The 20275-nt window shown below is 38.3% G+C and overlaps 2 protein-coding genes and 1 long non-coding RNA gene across 4 annotated transcripts; 1 reads left to right on the top strand and 2 right to left on the bottom strand.

Annotated features, from left to right (window-relative positions):
* Positions 1-438: 438 nt before the first annotated feature.
* Positions 439-10049, bottom strand: LOC130434826 (adenylate cyclase type 3-like). Of its 2 annotated transcripts, none has more exons than XM_056765182.1 (20): positions 9400-10049; positions 8068-8217; positions 6001-6134; positions 5601-5712; positions 4836-4963; positions 4566-4724; positions 4307-4478; positions 4150-4221; positions 3970-4070; positions 3699-3860; positions 3534-3621; positions 2968-3084; positions 2617-2888; positions 2429-2510; positions 2178-2336; positions 1958-2104; positions 1767-1883; positions 1560-1686; positions 1342-1466; positions 439-1133 (listed from the first exon to the last, which is right to left on the bottom strand). In XM_056765182.1, exons 1-20 carry the CDS (start codon positions 10030-10032, stop codon positions 960-962), a joined length of 3231 nt encoding a protein of 1076 aa, XP_056621160.1. In that variant the 5' UTR covers positions 10033-10049; the 3' UTR covers positions 439-959. The 2 variants fall into 2 exon arrangements, with proteins under 2 accessions (XP_056621160.1, XP_056621161.1); XM_056765183.1 differs by having other exon boundaries at positions 3970-4067.
* Positions 10050-10366: 317 nt separating this feature from the next.
* Positions 10367-15241, top strand: LOC130434828 (uncharacterized). The gene is made up of 4 exons (XR_008908724.1): positions 10367-10481; positions 11887-11971; positions 13638-13704; positions 14164-15241. It is a non-coding gene; the product is annotated as an uncharacterized LOC130434828 (long non-coding RNA).
* Positions 12467-19880, bottom strand: batf (basic leucine zipper transcription factor, ATF-like). Its single transcript, XM_056765184.1, has 3 exons — positions 19602-19880; positions 17791-17895; positions 12467-13649 (listed from the first exon to the last, which is right to left on the bottom strand). Exons 1-3 carry the CDS (start codon positions 19665-19667, stop codon positions 13446-13448), a joined length of 375 nt encoding a protein of 124 aa, XP_056621162.1. The 5' UTR covers positions 19668-19880; the 3' UTR covers positions 12467-13445.
* Positions 19881-20275: the final 395 nt, after the last annotated feature.

Here is a 20275-nt window from a genome sequence, read left to right as displayed (position 1 = left end):
AACTGAAACATCTCTTCACATAAGTTGTTAAAGTTTAATGGAGAGTTTAATTTGCCTTGTATTTATACTCCATCTTTTATTCAATAAAACACTTCATATGGCAAAATAAGCTACTTATTGAACCATCTAAAACAGACCTCGATTTACAATCATGAGTTTGAGTAAACATGACAAACTGAATGTCACAAGAGAAACGTGAATTGATGAAATAGCAATAAAATATCAAACAGCCAGGTGTGTTGATAGAAAGGACCCTGATGTCAGTATAAATATTGTTGAAGTGCATGTTTTTGGTTAAAACAATATTTGAAATAAAAATATGAAATAAAATCTGCTCGCATACGAGAACATTTTGTGACAATTGACAGAAGATTGAACAATTTGCTGGCACAGGCTGTGCTGCATTTACATGAAATCATTAAATTGTCCTTTTCTCCATCTCTGTTTATTACCTTCATTTCCTCTAAAACATGCCATTTCATTTGTGAATGCCGTCATTTCTCTTGATATAACCAATATCAAAATATTTAACTGTTAAAAATGACAATTCATAGCCTAGTGTGTGTGAGCACACACTGTGACTGTACATTCTAGAAAAACATTTTCTTTGCGATAGCTTTAGATTGCCCATATAAAGCTCACAGTTTCATGTTTTTGTTCAGAAAAATTCAGAAAATGTGGGAAACACAACAGACATGTTTTAATGCGATTTTGACGTGATTGTTTAGTTGCAGGTGCTTCTGAATTTGCATTTCAACGTGTAAATGTTTCAGAGATGCTTAGTAGGTAGTAAATGCTCTGCATGTTGCGCTGTTGGGCATATTTGGGAGATTTTGGCCTGCGTCACGATTCCCCTTTTTCTTTCCAATAATTTCCTTTCCTCTCTCTGTTGTCTTTTCCATAAAATCATGGTCATGCTTTTTTGAAAATCCTGAAACGAAATGTCTTCTCGTGTCCTCTCAGGATTGTAGTATCTGATGCGGCAGAGAGACCCCGGCTGTTTTTGTGACAGGTTTGTCTTTGCCCTTCATGAAATATGTGAGCAGTTCTCCTTTTCCTTTAACATAAATGGGTCCTCGTCTGACAAAACGGAAGCCATATTCCTTTAGGATGTTATAGCAGTCCTCCACCACCTGAGGATCACCAACACCATAATGTAATAAGGCAGGGTGATGTATAATTCATATTTACCAAATGTCGATGGCAATATAAAATTGAACTTGTGCGTTATTTTAATGGTTATATTTGGCCATTAAGTTTCCTCAAAACTGTGTAGTTCTTGTAGAAATAACATAAATGTCTACATGTCAAATTATAAAAGAAATGTAATCCTAATGTCACCTGTGTGTTGCCCATAACCCCCGTGGACTCCATACGACTGGCCACATTTACAGTGTTTCCCCAGATATCAAAATGGGGCTTGCGAGCGCCGATCACTCCAGCTAACACACCTCCCATATTCAGACCTGACAATAAAACACAAGCATGCAAACAACACAGTAAAACTCTCATGAATATGAATCAAGACAGATCAGTAAATCAGTCTGGTGTTTACTGACCAATCCGCAGCATGAAGCTATTGAACGACTGTTTGTTCAGGTTGTTCAGTGTGACTTTCATAGCCAATGCAAAGTCTGCCAGATCAGCAAAGTGTTGCCATCGGTCCAAGATGGACGGATTCTCTAACTGTATAACACACACACATATATTTTAAGTATCACAGACTCTCATTGTAAGCATGATGTTCTTTGTGTCGTCGATCTCACTTTGTGTGTCTCGTATCCAGTGAAATTGCTCTCCGGCGTCACACCAGACGCTGCCATGTATGTGCTACCGATGGTCTTGATTTTTGTTATGTGGCGAAACTCAGATCGATCCAACAGCTTCTCAAAGTAAACAAGGTTAATGTATAAAGAACCAATGTAAAGAAAATGAGTAAGGAACTAGAGGAACTCACACTGTCAAAATCAGAGATGATCTCATTAAGGATTCTCAGACATTCTAATCCTCCGTTGTTTATACTTTCCTCTGTGTAAAAGTCGGAGAAGTTTGGAATAGAAGCGAACATGACGCCAACCTCATCATATGACTGACTGTACAGTTCCTGTAATACACACATACACATCACTTCAAACATTAATTTGGACAAAAAAATGTAAGAATATAATTCTTTAAACCTCATCTCGTTTTTTGGAGCCCAGAAAGTGTTTGGCCACGTGTTCTGGAAGCATGTTGGTGACCAATGCTTCGTTGTATGTTCTCATTTCATACACCTTCTCCTTCTGATCGTGCACTGCGATCTTCCATAGAAACAGTTTACGAGACTGTCTTTCCACCTGAGAGAGAGACGGCAACAAAACACACGATCACTTCAATTTAACAAGCAGCGTTTAACACAGGCATGTTTTACAACTTCTGTTTGACGTACATGGCGTGCAAAGTAGTATAGACTTATCATCATGATAATAATCATCACAGTCAACAGATATCGGGTGGGAACCACTGTATACCTGAAACAGACAAAACGCTAATATTAACCTGTCAAATAAATATGTTTTATAAACCTCCTTACTAATCATTTTTGCTTTCATAAATCTGTCATAGTACTCCACTCACCTGTACTCCAGGTAGCGAATGAAATCGTAGATGTCGTAAATGTACATCCAGCTGTGGATATTCACGGCACCTGTTGCTATGGTAACCAACATCATCAGTGCCAGTTTGACCACATGGCTGAGCTGCACAAGCATGACGGATGCTATTAGTGACAGCACGGATATGTAGCCGTAGTGTGTGGGGTTCTCTGCACACCCACCATCACCCAGAGACTCGAGCGTCACACCAGAGCTGGAGTTCAACAGCAGAAGAGGAGGCTGAACGCAGCTGAGCTAAAAAACAAAAATCAGATCGTGTCAATGTACTGTAACGTCACACAAACCTGGTGAGGAGTTCAACAAAGATTCTTACCATATCAGCCACCTCAGCCATGGTCAGAACAAATATGGCTGCCATTGCCCAAGTGTTACGAGCCCAGCGCGTTCGGTCAATCCACTGTGAGAACGACACCAGCCTACGCGAGAACACCTGAGACACGTAAACACTATAACACTCTCTCACCAATCAAAGTAACCCAAAGTCAAAGGAAACAAACAATTTGTTTTCTACAGAATGATTTATATATATCGTTTATTATGTTAAAATTTTTCTTAAATAATGTGAAACATTTTCACATATTAACATATAACATATTCATTCGAGAAAATCGGATAAAAGATCATTTATTTAAATCAAAATTGATAGTCGTTGTCCTGTCTTTAAAATTTTAACAATTAAAAAAACATATTATTAAAAAACGTGCACTAATTTAAACCAAATAAAAATTATATGTGAGAAAATAAAACTTACAAGTAAAATGTTTGGATAAAATAAAAAATAAAATGTTGAAAGTTGAAGAAAATGATGAAAAAAATATGGGAAATATATGTTGGGGCATGTGCTTGTGAGATCATCTGTTGCTGTGATATTGGACTTACTCGAGGAAAGATTGCGGCCAGCGAACACAAAGTCAAAATCAGAAGTAACACCTCACCCACAGCCAGAGTCACGTAATTCACAATCAACCTTTAAAAAAATACAAAATTAATTAACATCGATCTGAATATTCTATTCATCACTTTGTAATCATGAGCAATACTTACTGTGGGTCGATGAGAATTTCCATTGCAGAAGTGAAGACCAGAATGACACAACAGCAGCTGAACGCAACCCCCGTACGGCTCTCTTTCTCTGCCGAGTAACGGGACTCCAGGTCAGGGTCCATGAACATCAGGGACAAAACAGTGGTCCTCTTCTCCTCCAAACTGAGAGACAGACAGACAGATGATGAAATGAGACGGATATCAAGACTCGAGTCTCAGAGAAAGAGGAGATCACAATGAACTTAAGAAGAAACTTTTGGTGTGTCATTACATCTCTTCTCTTTCTCTCTCCAGTAGAGCTTCGCTGAGAAGATGGCTCAGATCCTGTTCCTCTGACATCTCCAAATCTGTCTCGCTGCTCTGCTGAAACTGCTGACACACCACAGACAGACAGATACTCAGACATACAGACAGACAAACAAACAGATACAGAGGTGTCACAGCATCTTACCTGTGTTTCTGTGTCTTCAGGAGTTTTCTTTAATGATGTGTTGCTGCCGGTAGTTTCTGTGGTGTTGATTAGCTGAAGACAGTTTCAGGAGCGACAGACAGACGGTTAGACAGCAGAACACTAATCCGACAGCAAGAGTGAATGTCATGATACTCACCGCACCGTTGCTCACTCCGTTTGATATATTTTTTTCTTTGGGCACGAGCACCAGGTAGGTGTCAATGCCTTTCTCCATCAGATAATCGCAGCGGTCTCCTCCCTCGCCAGGTTCCAACTCAAACAGTCCCTCGTGCAAACAGTCCTTTGTGCTTTGAGAGATGTGCACACGCCTGTCAACACACACACACCACCTGTAAACACATGTTAGCACATACAGTATAATAGTCTGTCACGATCGCACATTTGGTTTATCTCACCCTGGGATGCCCCCCGACTCCATCTTGTTTGCCACGGTAACATCAGTGGACCAGACGTCAAACTGCCAGCGCTTCTGTCCCATGACTCCGCCCAGTACGGTGCCCGTGTGCACGCCCACACGCATGTCTACCCCCGTCTTAGTTTTCTCACGCACGTACCTAAAACACGTGTGACAGACATGAGCCATTTGGACTGTTCAGAATCTTTAAGTTAGATTTTGTGTTTTGGAGTCAATAACATTTCCTTGTGGATGTGTGCTGTGTACTCACAAGATGGCATCCACCATGGACAGACCCATCATAATGGAGCAGGCTGCATGGTCTTCTCTATAATCTGGCAAACCACAGATACAATAATAGCAGTCTCCCAGAATCTTGATCCTCAGCTGATGATGTTGCTGTTTAAAACACACAGAGACGTACAGATAAAGCTCTATAGAAGCATGTGTGAAAGTCTAACGCCTCTTTTACATACAAAGCTTATCTTCAGCCTGGACTATGTTTTAGTTAAATTAGGATATTACAATATGCATTAGAAAAAACATTACTGGTGTGCATCTTAAGACAAAATAATGGCAATATATATTTTAAGATATATCAGGGCAAGTTGTTTTCAGTGATGACAGCTCGAACATTCATAGTCTTGTCTGTGACACCGGCATTATTGTTTGGATAGTGCAAGTATTCTTGATACTGGTGTTCACAAAAGATCATATACCTGCATCAGTTCTTTTATTCCCTTTTGTATTGCTTTTGCATGGCAAAATGTAAAGAATTAAATATGAATATTTTAAAATAAACTTAAACAAAAAAAAATTTCTTTTTTTATTCTATTCAGAATAACAGTGAACTGAAAAACAATAAAAAGTAACTCAAATGCCTCTATGGAGGTTATGATGCGACTAAATAAAATTATATAAATATATAGAATAATAAATTAAACTGTATTTTCAGTGTAGTCACCTAGAATTATGCTGTAAAGAGATGAGATTTAAAGAGCATTGAAAGTTTTTAAATAATTTTAGTTTCACTAACTTCTGCTAGTTTGTCGAAGCGAGCGAAGAGCTCATTTAGTAGTTTGACGAGTTCTCTGGGAGTGACGGCAGACGACAGCTGAGTAAAACCCACTATATCTGCAAAGAGGATACTGAACAGACAAGACAAAGGGGTATATGATCATAACATCAATCTGTTATCAATCCTTTGTGATTAAAGAGCTTTGTTTAAAGTCAACATGCGGATTAAAGGATTCAGTTACTATTGCACGTTGACTTAATATTGCATTAAAATAGATTCAGGTGTTACAAAACTTCAACTTTGTTTTATGGTTACAAATCAGGTTAAAGTAAAAAAAATAGGATCAGCTTAATAAAAACAATAGCAGTCAATAGTGAGCCGCCTTTGTTACATGCATGATGGTGTATGTGTGTTTTACCTGACATTCTCATGACGGTACATGTACATGGTGTTGAACTGTTGGGCATCAGATTTCTCATTGGCTCCTGTTTTCATCCCCTGAAGCATTTCCTCGGCTATGTGCCTCGGCAATATTGACAACAGCAGGTCTTCCTACACACACAAATTTTGGATCTTATGATTGTGTGCACCACATGCTTTTGTTGCTCTTTTAATAAGTTTTTAAATCTTTGACACTGATCAAACAATTGATATGAGACACAAGAACGGTGATGTGTAAAATTCTGTGCCGGTCATCTTGTTAAAAACGTATATCTGACAGCTGAAACATTGTTGATGTTTTTGGTTATTTCTTAAAGAGAACAGTGATGTGGTCTTTAGGGAACTTGATCGCAGAGCACAATTGTCTTTTGATGCTGTTACCATAACGAGCTAAACCAGTCATCTGCACTCTGATTGGTTGGCTGCACTCAACTCTCAAAACTCCTGTTTCTGTGGCATTCTGGGATTGAGGTGGTCTCCGGAGACAATGTGACCACATAAGCAGAAAGCAATTAATTGCAGTAAGCCATGTAGAATTATATTTATTTTAAATGAGACAGAGACTCAACAAACATATATTTGAAGAGTTTGGTTCCAAAGTGAGATAAGTTTTTTTTATGCTTTCCAATTAATATCAATCAAACTGCAGTTTGTTTGTTTTGATTTAAGCCATAACAACTAAAAAAATACAGCTAACTTACACAATAAAACACAATAAAACATGATAACAATAAAAAACATGATCATTTTGGAAGCAAACTCTTCATTTTTAGTCCTGACTTGTTAACTCAAATAACATTCAAATCCCTCCAGAAATGCAACTTTAAATATGTAGGGAAGACTGGGGCTAGTAAAATATTTCTCAGAGTGGCGATGAAAAGAAAATAATTGTATACATGTACCTGTTTTCTTTTGTGTCTGTAGTCAAACCACCTGGAGTTGTGACAACCAAAATGCTAATAACATTATAGCACTATTGCCCAAAATATCTTATGAAGAAAAACATAAAAAAAATATTGCAATGACACGAACACAGATTCCATCATACCATTATCTTGCAATAAATATATCATATAATTTAGCCGTTTTCTATAATTTCTCTTTTTATTCTATATGTTGTGCTGTTCTTCCAAAGCCTCAGATGTCCAAATTCAAAATATCAATTTATATTTACAAATCAATAAGCAGCTTTTTCCACATCATGGTCACTTCTCAGTGACCCTGCACTTTTGTAAATAATAAACATGACCACAGAGAACCACTTCACTATTTCTATTCTCCGTTATTTTTAGATGTTTGTTTCCATCGCATGTTTCCTCTTACGTCACACTCAGTGGTTCCCGTGGGTCACCCAACAGCATGCACTCTTCAAAAACAGTGTTTGTATTCTTGACACAATAAAGAATATAGAATTCAAAGAGAACAGAATTAAATATTTTACACGTTTTCTTATTTTGCTGTTTAACTTTCTTAATCATAGTGACAAGAAACAACGTTTTCAATGAGCTCTAGTTTTACCAACCCCACTAAAAATATAATATATGTTTAATTTAATTTTTAAGTATAGGTATAGTGGTATAAAAATTAAAACCTCCAGTGATAAGTTCTTTTTGATATGAGACTGATCTGAAACTTAGGGATGCTGAATACTGTATGACCAACATTAAATAATGTGTGATGGCAAATTTACACTCTTGGGTCTTTAGTGTCACTGCTGTCACAATAACAACAGCCTGGGGATTAGCTTTATTACTGCAATAATGAATAGTGACAACATAACACAACCCATGTGTGCGAGAGTGAGAAAGAGAGAGAGAGAGAGAGAGAGAGAGAGAGAGTGTGTACAGTGTGTTCTTATCTCCAACTGTGTTCAAATGTGCCAATAACAGGTAGCAGAACACCTAGGCCCCAGGGTGGAGCTCCACCACAGAGCCCAATTAGAGCATCTCCATAAACTGTTCATTAAGCTCACACACAGCTTATATAAAGCCACACAAAAAAGCTTAACAAATAAAAAAACTGAAAGTGCCTGACGACTGTGTACCTGTTGATGACTTTGCTCCTTCAGAGTCAGATTGACTTCCAGAGATTGTTTGGCCTCTAAAAATGCAATGCGGTATCTGCGGTCAGACATAAAATATGCGGTCACACCCACCAGCATGGCAGCAAAAAACAGCATCAGATTAGCCACAAGCTGCAAAAAAAAAAACACTCATGTTAATGCTTCATGAACACACTTCTGCAATACTGCATGACATGGATGGAGAATAGAAAAAAGTGAGGTTTTGGAGATTGCGGTTGCTAAGAGACCGACTCCATGAGCTCGGAGTAAAGCTTTCTTCCTGACATGGGAATCTCATGAGACGTGACATCAGTGGTTTTGTTTTAGAAATGAGGCTTCTTTGACTTGATTCTGCGCAGCAAGATCCGACAGGCGGATGACATCAAAGTACCGCGAGAGCGATTCGAAACCTAACTTTTTATGGTTTTCGAACAGCTCTCGCGGTACTTTGATGTCATCCGCATGGGATCAAGTCAAACAAGCCTTGTCATGTGAAAAGACAAGTATTTTCTTATAAATCTGTTTATGTTTCTAGCCAGGTTTTTTGTACACAAGTGTAAGTTTTTGTCTGTTAAACCTCTTTTTATAATTTTTTGCAAAGACCTTAATTGTTATTTGGGTGCTATCTCTTCTTCTAACAATGCCAAAGCATCAAAGTCTGTTACAATATGCACAAAGTATAATATTTCAGCTTTTTTATAATGAAAACCAAAAGGGTCTCAAGGCTTTTCTCTCTCTCTTGAATTTATTTTAAGTTTTTGTTACCCCTGGCTCAATTTTATTTGTATTTATTTTTATTTGTCTATTTATGTTTATTTTAATTGCTTTTATTTTACTTCCCTTTACTGACTTTTTGTCTTCTGAATTATTGTTGTTTATTTCTGCTCTTATTGTGATGTTTTTGATGTTATATTTGTTCAATAAAAAAAATCCTTGTCATGTGACGCTGTGTGTCAAGGATCATTTAAGGTTAGTTTCTCACGAGGAGGAATTTACAGTATGTACAGTAAAGTGAGTAAAATAAACATGCGCATGTTTGAGTGTGCAAAATTGTATATGTAAAAAAGGTAGTCCTATAGCCACAAAAGAAGAGGGAATTTAATTACATATGATTTAATATAATTGTAGTTATGTAACATATAGAACACACTTTCCCATATTAACATTTGTACATTTTGCACAGTTTGACTTATTAAAGGCTTATTATTTTATTTAAGTTTAAACAGGGCACTACGTTTTAAAAGTTGGGACTGAATAAAACCATCTAGTTTTGCATCACAGAACATATATTTTTTTAATGTGTGTGTATCCCACCTGTCTGATCAGTATTGTTATGTCCGTTTTGTATTTCTGTCTTTCCGTGATAGTGAATCCCAGCAGAAGAGTGTGCGCGGCGCACGAGAGCGCGCTCAGGAGCGCGATGTGCGCGAGCGGCAGTGGGAGCGTGAGGAAGAATGAGAATATGAAGAAGGTCTGCCATCCGACCGTGTCACCGGCTGCATAAAAGCCGCCGAAATTCAAACTGTAGTAACACAGCACGTGAACCGTGATGAGCAGCCACAGAGCGTACGGCACGAGGCCCCGGGACACGGACGCGGGCAGCAAACGGAACCGGTAGAGAATATAGAGCAGAATATCCGATGCCAATCCAGCCGCGGCCACGGCAAGAGTGTTAAGTTTATCCTGAGAGTAAACCACAGCGCACATAACAATCACATAAGAGTTAAAAAGAGCCGCAAACACGGCCAGAACAAGTAACGTCTCCTCCCGCTGGCGCATAAAGTACGTCTGATAAACTTTCTCAAGGGATTCGGGTGCGAAGGTGAGACGCATGAACCGCGGGAGTGACAGAAAGCCACCTGAGCGCCGCGTTTTCTTATGCGCGCTCCCGGCGGTATGCGCGTCCGATACGGTCACCGGACCGTCCTGGATCCCGTTCACCGACATACCCGGGCTCTAGTGAAGTTTTGTGTGTAATACTGCTTTGTGCGAACAATCCGTCACGGTTTTCCGAGCTTATTCCGCTCGGGTTTGAATGTCGTCTGTGTTCACACCGGAGAGAATCAGTCTGTCAGTCCGTAATGATCTCGAGCTCCGTTTCCATGACAAACACATCTCGCGCTGCTCTTCCACATCCTTAAACACAACAATAACAAAAGCACGAGAACTTTAGAGAGATGATAAGATGCATTTTACACGTGGTCTAAAAACTTTGTGATCCACGTTAAATTTATAGCATTTCATTTTTTTTTAAATAATTAACATTTTATAGTGACATAATGATTTTTGTTGTTAGCTTTTTGCTAACGCAATCTCAAGTGTTTTGATTTGAGAATAGAATACAAGTAGGCCTAGGAATATAATACAATATTAACGAACGCTCGAAAAGTAAAAAAGTAAGTATTTGTATTATTATTCTGTTTAAATTTAGGAGAAAAATATGTATATTTTAATACAAGAAAGTGCCTTAAATCATTGTCCACTAATCAGGTCATTAGCCAAAATGTAGCTTTAAGTGACCACAGAAGATAGGATACAAGCAGAGCATTGAAAGAGAGAGTTGCGCCAACGAAGTTCAAATTATTCGCGTGTCACGTGATTCACGGAGCCTTCACATAGTTCCAGAAAGTTATGTTTTCTCTTTAAATGCTTTATTTCTTTCATTTTTTTATTTATGAATTGACTTTGTCTGTTTAGCCGCAGCTCCAAGCGTTAGGTCTGGCTCTAGGTATAGGCAGGGGGGCTGAACCCAGATCTGTCGTGCCCACCCAATGAGATGAGAATAAAAAACCATCAAAATTTGCTGTATTTTCTATTGGCTGAAAGCAACACTCTTCACTCAAAGATCAGCTTTAGTTTGTTACAGAGAAGCATGCAACAGGTGGAAGCAAAGTACTGTGCAAAGGAATTGTAGGCGCACTGCACGTAGCCTGTAAAATTAAGCATGTAAAATGAACGCTCTTAACTTTTATAAAATCCACTGCCTCACGGGGCTTTTTGCTTTAATAGGAACGATGTTTCTTTTGTTTTCTGCAGTTTATTTTCCGAAAAAAGGAAATACTTTTGAGATGGTCTCAATTTTTTTTTCTGTGGCAATTTACTGTCTGTGTGATTGAGGTAAATGCCCACCCAGGATATATAGTAGCCCACCCTTCTGCACATGGCAGGAACCGGGCCTGGTTAGTAACTTCCGGGAACTTTTGAGAGGCTCCATGAACCGCCATCGCTGTGAAAAAACTGTTCTATTGGAGTCAACGGAGTTGACGCGACTCTCTCTCAATGGCTCTGGATACAAGTTGGTAAGAGCGTTTGCTTGTAACCATGGCAACAGTCATCTGCATCACCATATTGCATATTTATGAAAGTCTATGAAACTGCAGTTTAATACTTAATATTACTTTATTTAAATATACTTAAAAATGGTTTAAAAGATTTTAAAAGACAATTTGCACCACTAACCCAAATCTTAAGACTATAAGAGCTAAACTTTCAGGGTTAATATTAATTGACTGATTATATTAATAAAACTGAAAAAATAAAGTCTTACCTGCATCAGAAGGAAACTTGGCTACCACAAAAGGCTATATTGTGTATAAATAATGTAAAAGTAAACTTACGGTGAAAAAACTAAATAACAGAATTTTAAAATACATAAGAAATGACACATTTTGTCAAAAGTTCCATTGTTTTGAGTTTTAAAAAATCCATGTATTTCTGAAGGAGCTCTGAAAACCTCTGCCAACACACTGAGCCCAAGCAAATCTCTCTCTCTCTCTCTCTCTCTCTCTCTCTCTCTGACAGTGTTGCTGTAACCAAACCCACTTTTTCCAGGTTGCTACAGTGTGATCTCTCCGGAGGAAGGCTCGCACTTAAGGGGCTACAGAATGTACGGTCATATTAAGTTTCCCATCCTATATATTGTCATGTTTAACAAGTTGCAGTTTAATTGTTGTTCACTTAATCATGCTATTTATCCCTAAATGTTTTACTATGGTTTTGTGTGTTTGTTAAGTCAGTTTATTATTAACATGGTCTGTAATTTTTGAGTTGATAGTCACAGACACAGGGGGCAGCAAACACTTAGATATGATTTTTGAATTGAATGTGGCTTGCATCCAAATACACACTGATGTACACAAAGACATGTACTTATAAAGCAAATTAGCACAATTTGCTAGTGTTTAAATATATTTCCTTCTGGGATTTTTGTCCTCTGGACGGCTCCACCTTAAAATGACATTATTAAGTGGTTAATTCAGTTATATTAAAAGCAGTTTTTTGCATAAAACATAACTCAGATGTTTTTTTCATAACCTATTCAAGAGCTTGAGAAGATGTTCTTATACCCTAATAAATCAAAAGACGGCTTTAAAAGTCCATTCCACTGAAGAAATGGGTATTATACATATTTAATATACTTCTTCACATGTGATCTTAGATGATCAAGGATACAATTTTTTCCTTTCGCCACATTTGAGATATAACACAGCAGTATAAAGTACATTCAGAATGTTGGACCAATTCAACATCTTCAATGAGTCTAATAGAAAAACATTCGCACGTAAAATTCGTGAACAGGATACATAACCAACATAATTTTCTTACAATCCAATCCAGTCATTTCATAAACATTTCACAGAAATAGAATAAAACAAAGGACCATATGAATCAGCAGACTGGCATCTAATGAAATCTAAATTTTAAACATTCATCGTGTCATTGATATGCACCTTTTGCAAGTATATAGTCTACGTCGCAGAATACAAATAGAAACATGTTTGCACTTAACAGACATGTTATTTGTACTTAAAGATTGTCTTAGTTTTGTATCATGAAGGGATTGTTTAAAGCTGCAATCTGTAACTTTTTTGTTAAGATGAATAAAAAACATGGTTATTGATAAAGACCATTGAAATGAAATATAAAAATGATATATAATTTGAGCGGTCCAGACAGATTTCATGGGTCAGCTTGACATATCATTTGACTTCAACCCAAGTAAAGATAAGCAGGCTTACATTAAGCAACCTGCAATTTTTTGTTTCATACAGAGATGGCTATAAAGAAAGGCAAAAGATGCGGATTGCAGCTTTATGACAAATAATAATTAAATATATATACGTTTACTGAGGTCAACTTTTAACACATTTAAAGAAATAATAATAGAAAAAACGATAATCTTATTATCACCGAAATCGTTACATTAGCAGGCTTTTGCTTCGTTTCTCTAATAGTCATTTCCCAGTTTGCACCTTTTTACATCACTGCAATGACTATTTACGCCGTTTATGACTCAAACAAAGTTCATTGACTGCCATTCACAGGCAAATTCCGTGCGGAACTCGTGCGGCCTCTGTCGGTCAGAGCGGGTAGTGCGGCACGCTGATGTGCTGGTGGAACGCGCCGTGATGCGCGCCGTACAGCAGCTCTGTGGACGCGCCGCTCAAGCCCGTGCACAGCGGCTCGTGGTTGCTCAGGACCGTGGTCAGATATTTGGCCTCCTCTGTGAGTCTCTTCACCTCTTTCCTGAGCGCTGCATTTTCTTTCTCCAGACCCTCACTCTCCTGCAACACAAACAGAACCAGAAACACGTCAGTGATGCTGAGTGAACTGGAGCAGGTACATCTTAACCTGACTGACACATTTTTGAACAAATGCACATATATTACGCTCCATACTATTAAGAGGTATAGCCTAATTGCCTAAATAGATATGTACATTATTTTTCATAGGAATTGTGATGTCAATGCAAAAGTTTGAATACAAGGGATCACACATACTGATAATAATGTATAGCTTGAATGCACAGTAAGTTGGTTTGGATAAAAAGAGTCGGATAAGAAAGAAATGCACAAATCAAATGAGTAAGATAAAATATCAGGATCTTGAAAACCTGCACTCTAATCTAAAGTAGAGTTTAAAAAAGGAACAAACCCAACCGTGAGTTAAATTAACCCCAAAATATAAATATTTTACTCGCTTTTGTATTAAAACAGAACTACAAAGAGATGCATAAATATAACAGTTTTGATGTATTACTGCATATACCGTTACCCCGCTATACTGTTTTTGCTACAGATTGTTTACATGGTAAAGTGCTCATGATGGTTCCCGCTCTAAGACGTCACTATTCTGCAAGCTTCACCTCCGCTATGCTTCACTGCCTTCCAGTCACACCAGGGTAAAACCCCTCTGACAAGCGTCATTCAACTTTATCTGCCCACAACTCAAAGCGATACACCTTACCAGAAATGACAGCTGAACACTCCCCTCGACAACCCACGTTTCTCAGGCAGGCCTCAAGCACAGCACAAGAAGACACTACAGGAAACGTGTCATACGCAGGGAAATTTCAGCTTCCTGTTTATCAAGTATAGTCGTGATGAGCGAAACCGCAAATTACACCAAACTCACACAGAGCCAGCAGACTACCTCTCATTGACTTTATGTAGGCCAAATATTTCATATCAACACGATGCAGATCAACATGAGGATTCTAAATCTGAACGTACTTTCTTTCTTCTGCAAAACAATGATATCATTGACCCCCATTGACTTCCACAACTTGCAGAGACATTTCTCATAATATCTTATTTTGTGTTCCACAGAAAAATAAGTCATATACAGTTTTTTTAATGAGACGTGGGTGAATAAATCATGACAGAATTTTTAGTTTAGGGGTGAATTATAGCATGTTTTGTTTTACTGTTTTACTGAGTGAACTTCCACCCGAACAGGCCTGAGAACCTCTGAGCTCTACACAAACAAGTTATAACCTTTCCACATCTACTGACGTCCGACCCACATGCACATTTCTGAAAAGCTACACAACCTCAAAAATAAATTGATATGCGGTTCCTGGTAAGTGGTGTGTGGCTGTTGGGGAGAATCTCCCACTTTGCGTTTAACCTGATGAATTCAGGGGAAGTCGGAGGAGGTCAGTGTGTGTGTGATTTATCAGATAACTGATACTCAGAAGTGTTGCGGGGAAATGTAAGGAGAGCGAGACAGTCCACAAGCTAATAATCAGACCTCTGTCTTCCTGAGAAAATGACTAATACAGTATGTTCATTTTGAATTGTTTTCTTTGTAAATTAGACTAGAACTCATTCTCAAAGAAAATGATTGAAGTGTGCCAGTAGTATTGTTCTTTTAACCAAAAAATAAGAAAGGTTACTTGCAATTTACATTTTAAGTGCAACACTTAAAATGACAAATAAGTGCACTTGACTCATACTGTCAGAAGTATATTTGGCCTTTACTTGTACTCAGTCTTTAAAATAAAGTACTCTGTGCATATTTGGCTTCTAGTTGTGTGTACACTTAGAAATATATTTCAAGTATAAGACTAGTATTAGTATATATTATATTTTGTAGTATAAAAAAATAACACGTAAATAGTCAAATAAATAGTAAACTATAAATTTGTCAAATTACAAGTTGGACGTATCACATAGCGTTTCTGTGCTCGAACCACCCTCCTTGGTTTCGTATAGGTTTCGGAAAGTTTTTTTCGAACGTAAAATTCCCTTACATAACAACTTTTCATAGTCCCTTATTGGACAATTCTCCCGTAAAAGCACGCCCACACGTCAAAGAACAAGAGCAAGAAAAGGAGCAGGCCCACGCGTCAACCAGCGAGACTCCTCCCATCAATGCCCTTCGTTCGTTATACTGAAGTTCAGGTTTTGTTAGTTCACTGCATTTCGGCGAGGAATGTTAAATAAATCGTTGATATAACGATGGATTTAGAGATCATTTAAAACTGATAGATGGAGCGGTACCAGCACTAAGAGATGCTACACATGAATTGCTTGCGGTAAGTGAATTTTAGTCGCCAATCGGCGCGTAAGGGCATTATGTAAACAACATGAATTTATAGTGAATCAACCACTATGCAGGGATTATGCGATGTTGTATTGTGTGCTCATGCTGTAGTTCCCCTCCCATCCCGCACGCCTCGAGGAGCTCGCCTGTTTTCTTAAAACATCGTACAGCTGTATCTGTCTTTTATAAATTAGATCAAACTAAATACTCTTTGAAGATACGAACGAAGTATGCAATACTACTCCATAGGTACTAAAGATTTCGATTGGTAGATACTGTGTGTGTTACCTCCGCTTTAAGTTTACTTAAAGAAGACTTACAACTATCCTTGCAACATAAAAACTATTAAACTAGTAGTCTAGTAGAGAGTATACTTCAAAGTGTACTTTCATACACTAAAAATGTGCTACAAGTATTGAATCGGTACTATCAATATATAATTCACTTATAGTATACTTGCAGTACAAAAAAATCCTAGTTGCAAACGTATGTACTCAAAAAGTTCTACTTTGAGTATACTTAAAAGTGTACCTTCATAAACTAAAAATACTCAAGTCCCAAGTAGTACAAATCACTAGTGTACTATAGTACACTTACAAGTACATAGTTAAAACATACTTCAGGTTTATGCAATGCAATGCCATATATACAAAAAGGTTTGATTTGACTGTAGTGTGAACTAGGCCTTTAGTCCGTTCTGTTGCCTCATGATAAAAGATGCTGAGGAGCAGAACCTTCAGATGGAATGAAAGCACATGAGTAATAACAGAGGGAAACACCCATATAACAAACAGGGAGACCGAGAGAGAGATGGTGAATGAAACTGGTAGAGCGTTTTGACTTTGACTAAGGGCCAATTGCAGTCCAAGCGGTTTGATGACTGTTAGACAGGCTTGTGCTCCAACTCTCCATCTCACGAAAAACACACAACAGGCGCACACAGAATAAGTCACAGCGAAATCAGGATTGTTTGCAGAACAGTAACGGAGAAGAAACAGAGTTTTCTTTAGGTGCGCGGCCGCTCGATTCAGCCGAGCGTTTCACCCACGCGTTGTAATTAATGCCAGAATCTGAAGCAAACAAGACCAGAGCCATGACAAGTGTGAAACACGACAGAAGCCGTGACGCATCACCACATGGTCAAGCACGGCTTCATGTAAATACAGTCAAAGCAGATCAGAATCAAGCCTGTATCACAGCTGGACACATGAAACACGCGTTCTCTTTTAAGCCTTGTTTGTTTGTTTTCATTCGAGTCTTTACTGTTTTTGTGTTTGGTTGTTAATACTAAAGATGGATTCTTCTGCGTCTCAGATATTTCTACTGAGAAAAGGCCAGAAATGTCTCTGTCATCAGAGATTTAGAAGAGATGTCAATAATGTCTCAAACTGAGCTCAGATTTGTCAAGTCTGCAAATCAATGTTATTGAAGATCGCAATTTGAATTTCTCATCAAATGTACCCAAATCCAGACTACTTTACCTCTACAATCTACATTTATGTCACACCTCCACACTCTTTACTGAGTGTCTTGTATTAAACACAAGGGTCATAAATTGTGTGGAACATAAGCAAGGGATAATCCACAGTTAGCATGGAGGCCAAGAACCACGCGATGCGAAGCGGAGGGTGGTTGCATCCACGAAGTGCATTAAAACCCTTTAATGCATGGCTAGCCATGGATTATCCCGCTTATACCATTGTCATCTGCTAAGTAAAAGCTATTATTCATGTTTGCAGCGCAATTTTGATCAGACAGGTGAAAATGACTTTTCGTCAGTTAATTTCAAACGTTGATCAAACTGACTGAAACTACCTGGGCATTAAACGGTTTTAATAATTGTATAATCTATGGTAAATGTTCAAATGAAGCGCTCACCAAATGCAGATTGTCTGCTTTCTGAGTTTGTCTCATCCGGCTCTTCTGCGCCGCGATACGGTTCTTTTCTCTCCTCATCACTTTCCTCACGTCATCCGAGGAACCCTGAAAACCAGCACACGAGTTCATGAGCAACTGGAAAAACTGGATAAACTGGACATCAGTATGAAATGGTATTTGTATATTTATGACTTATTTGATGTGCTTAAAGTGATGTAACCTCTATTACTTCTATATTTAAATGATGTTAGACAGGTGCTCTTCCTGCACACGTCTAAAACAATAAATGAAGAGTTATATGCTATATGTTTCCTGCACACCTGGTCATGGTGATGTCACCCGTAAGTAGTATTAGAGACCAAACAAGGTATCACCTTTTAATAAATAGTCTGTATATATATATATATATATATATATATATATATACACAGTATATATAGAGGAACAGAGATTATATCAGCATATAACGAAATCAATAAGGTCCAATTTTATTAATACTTGACATAAATTTATAACATTTAATGAGAAGTTACTTTCTCTTGCACTTTGGTTGGAAGGTGCCATGACTGCCTGTTTATCACATGCACATTAAAGAAGATAAAAGATGTGACATTTCAAAAGATGCAGAGCAGTGTTTTCCCACAAGCCCAACAGCCCCAGCTGAGTGTGATGACGCCCTCTATTGAACCCACAAGAATCAGACTTTTTCCGTATGACAAATTCCCCACAATGAGAGAGACCCTCTAGATCAGAGTGTGTGTGGGTGCGAGTGTGCGTTTGTGTGCACATGAATCCATGCATGTTTATGAAAGGTTTCAGATTAGGTTATGCTATGAAATTCACATATATAAGATTTATGACAGGATTGTCACATAAGCACAGAGCATATCCCAAGTTAACATGTTGCTTTTGTTTGCAAGATCAGTTTCAGTCTCATAAGTATTTACGGTTCATTTTAGCTTATGTCAATGTGGTTTGTAGCGAAGGATGTAAGATCCTTTCAAATTCACTCGGGTGTCCTAGCATAGTTTATCACATTCTGCTAACATTTAAAAATCAGCCTCAGTCTTCTTTAAATGTACACACTAAGCCTATGGTTTTATCATTGAAACCTAAGACACTTGCACTGCTGTCAAACTGTGCTTGTTTTCTTTACAACAGATCTGCATCTAAAAGAGAGGCAAGAAAGATTGACAGTGCTGTTCTGGCTAGATATCATCCTCTGCGTGTTTTTTTGTCTCGTCCAGTGAGGTTGGAGAGGATGTGAGCATTGCTCATATCACCTATAGTCCTCCTGGCCTCGTGCCATCCTAACGACACTTTCACAACCACTAACGTTCTCTCGCGCCGTCTAACTCACAGCACGCTGCCGATGAACGATATTTCTTGCATCTCTAAAGCAAATCTAGTTCTTAGTCAAGTAATGTTACACAGCCTCTCTCGTGCGACTTGTTCTCGGCAACCTCTCTGAGACACGTGTGAATCATAATCTCACACACATTCACACACACGCTTGCACAAACCCATTGACATGCGTCGTTTTTTATGCAGCCATGAGTTTGAAATTCAAGTGTGATGTACAGTTAAATAAGTGGAATGAAGAGCACTAGGTGTTCAGATTATAATGTCAAATGCAAAAGTCGTATAAGTTATGAACGCTCTTGTTAGACATGTGCATGTTGCATCATGTTTCAAATTGCATTAAAAAAAAATCTTGTACTTTCACAAAACTTATTTCCTGTATTGGTGAAGTGTGTGTCTATGTAGATGAAGACATAATGTCTTCTGGTGCCGGTTGACGGTTCTCTTACCTGTTTATTGCCTGGCGAAGGAGATTTGGTGTAGCTGGAGTCGTTATTGTCAGAACCCTGAGCCATGCCACTTCAGTCCCCAAGAAACCTTTGACCTCCTTCAGAGTCTGTCTTCTGTCAGCGTCTCTTTCAGTATGTCTGTCTGTCTCTCCCTCTCTCTCCGTCTCAGGGCGAGCGAGAGTACATGTGCTCAGAGGAGAGATGTGAAGTGATCACGGTCCACTGGCGAATGCGTAGACACTGCAGCTCGCACTCTTTCTTGCTCTGCTTCACCCTCTCTCTCTCTTGCTCTCTCACACACTGCCTAATTAGCGACGTGTGATGTGGTCTTAGATAGAAAACCTCTACAGCACTAGACTGGAAGTCACATGGTTCCTGGAAACTTTGCATAAAGTCTCTCGTTCGCAGTAGAGGTGATGAATCTTAAGAAATGGGACAGAAACAATAACAGAGCATCACTTTGGACCCAATAAGAATTTGAACACAAAAGATGCACACTTAAACATTTATAAATGTTAAAGGGATAGTTCAACCAAAAATGAAAATTCTGTCATCATTTACTCACACTCAGATTGTTCCAAACCTGTATACATTTCTTTGTTCTGCTAAACACAAAGGAAGATATTTGGAAGAATGTCAGAACAGAAACAGAAATCTTACCTTATTGACTCCCA

The sequence above is a fragment of the Triplophysa dalaica genome, chromosome 13 (assembly GCF_015846415.1).
Source record: "Triplophysa dalaica isolate WHDGS20190420 chromosome 13, ASM1584641v1, whole genome shotgun sequence".
NCBI lineage: Eukaryota > Metazoa > Chordata > Actinopteri > Cypriniformes > Nemacheilidae > Triplophysa > Triplophysa dalaica.
Note: the sequence above shows the minus strand (reverse complement) of the source record. Positions and strands in the feature narration are given on the sequence as shown.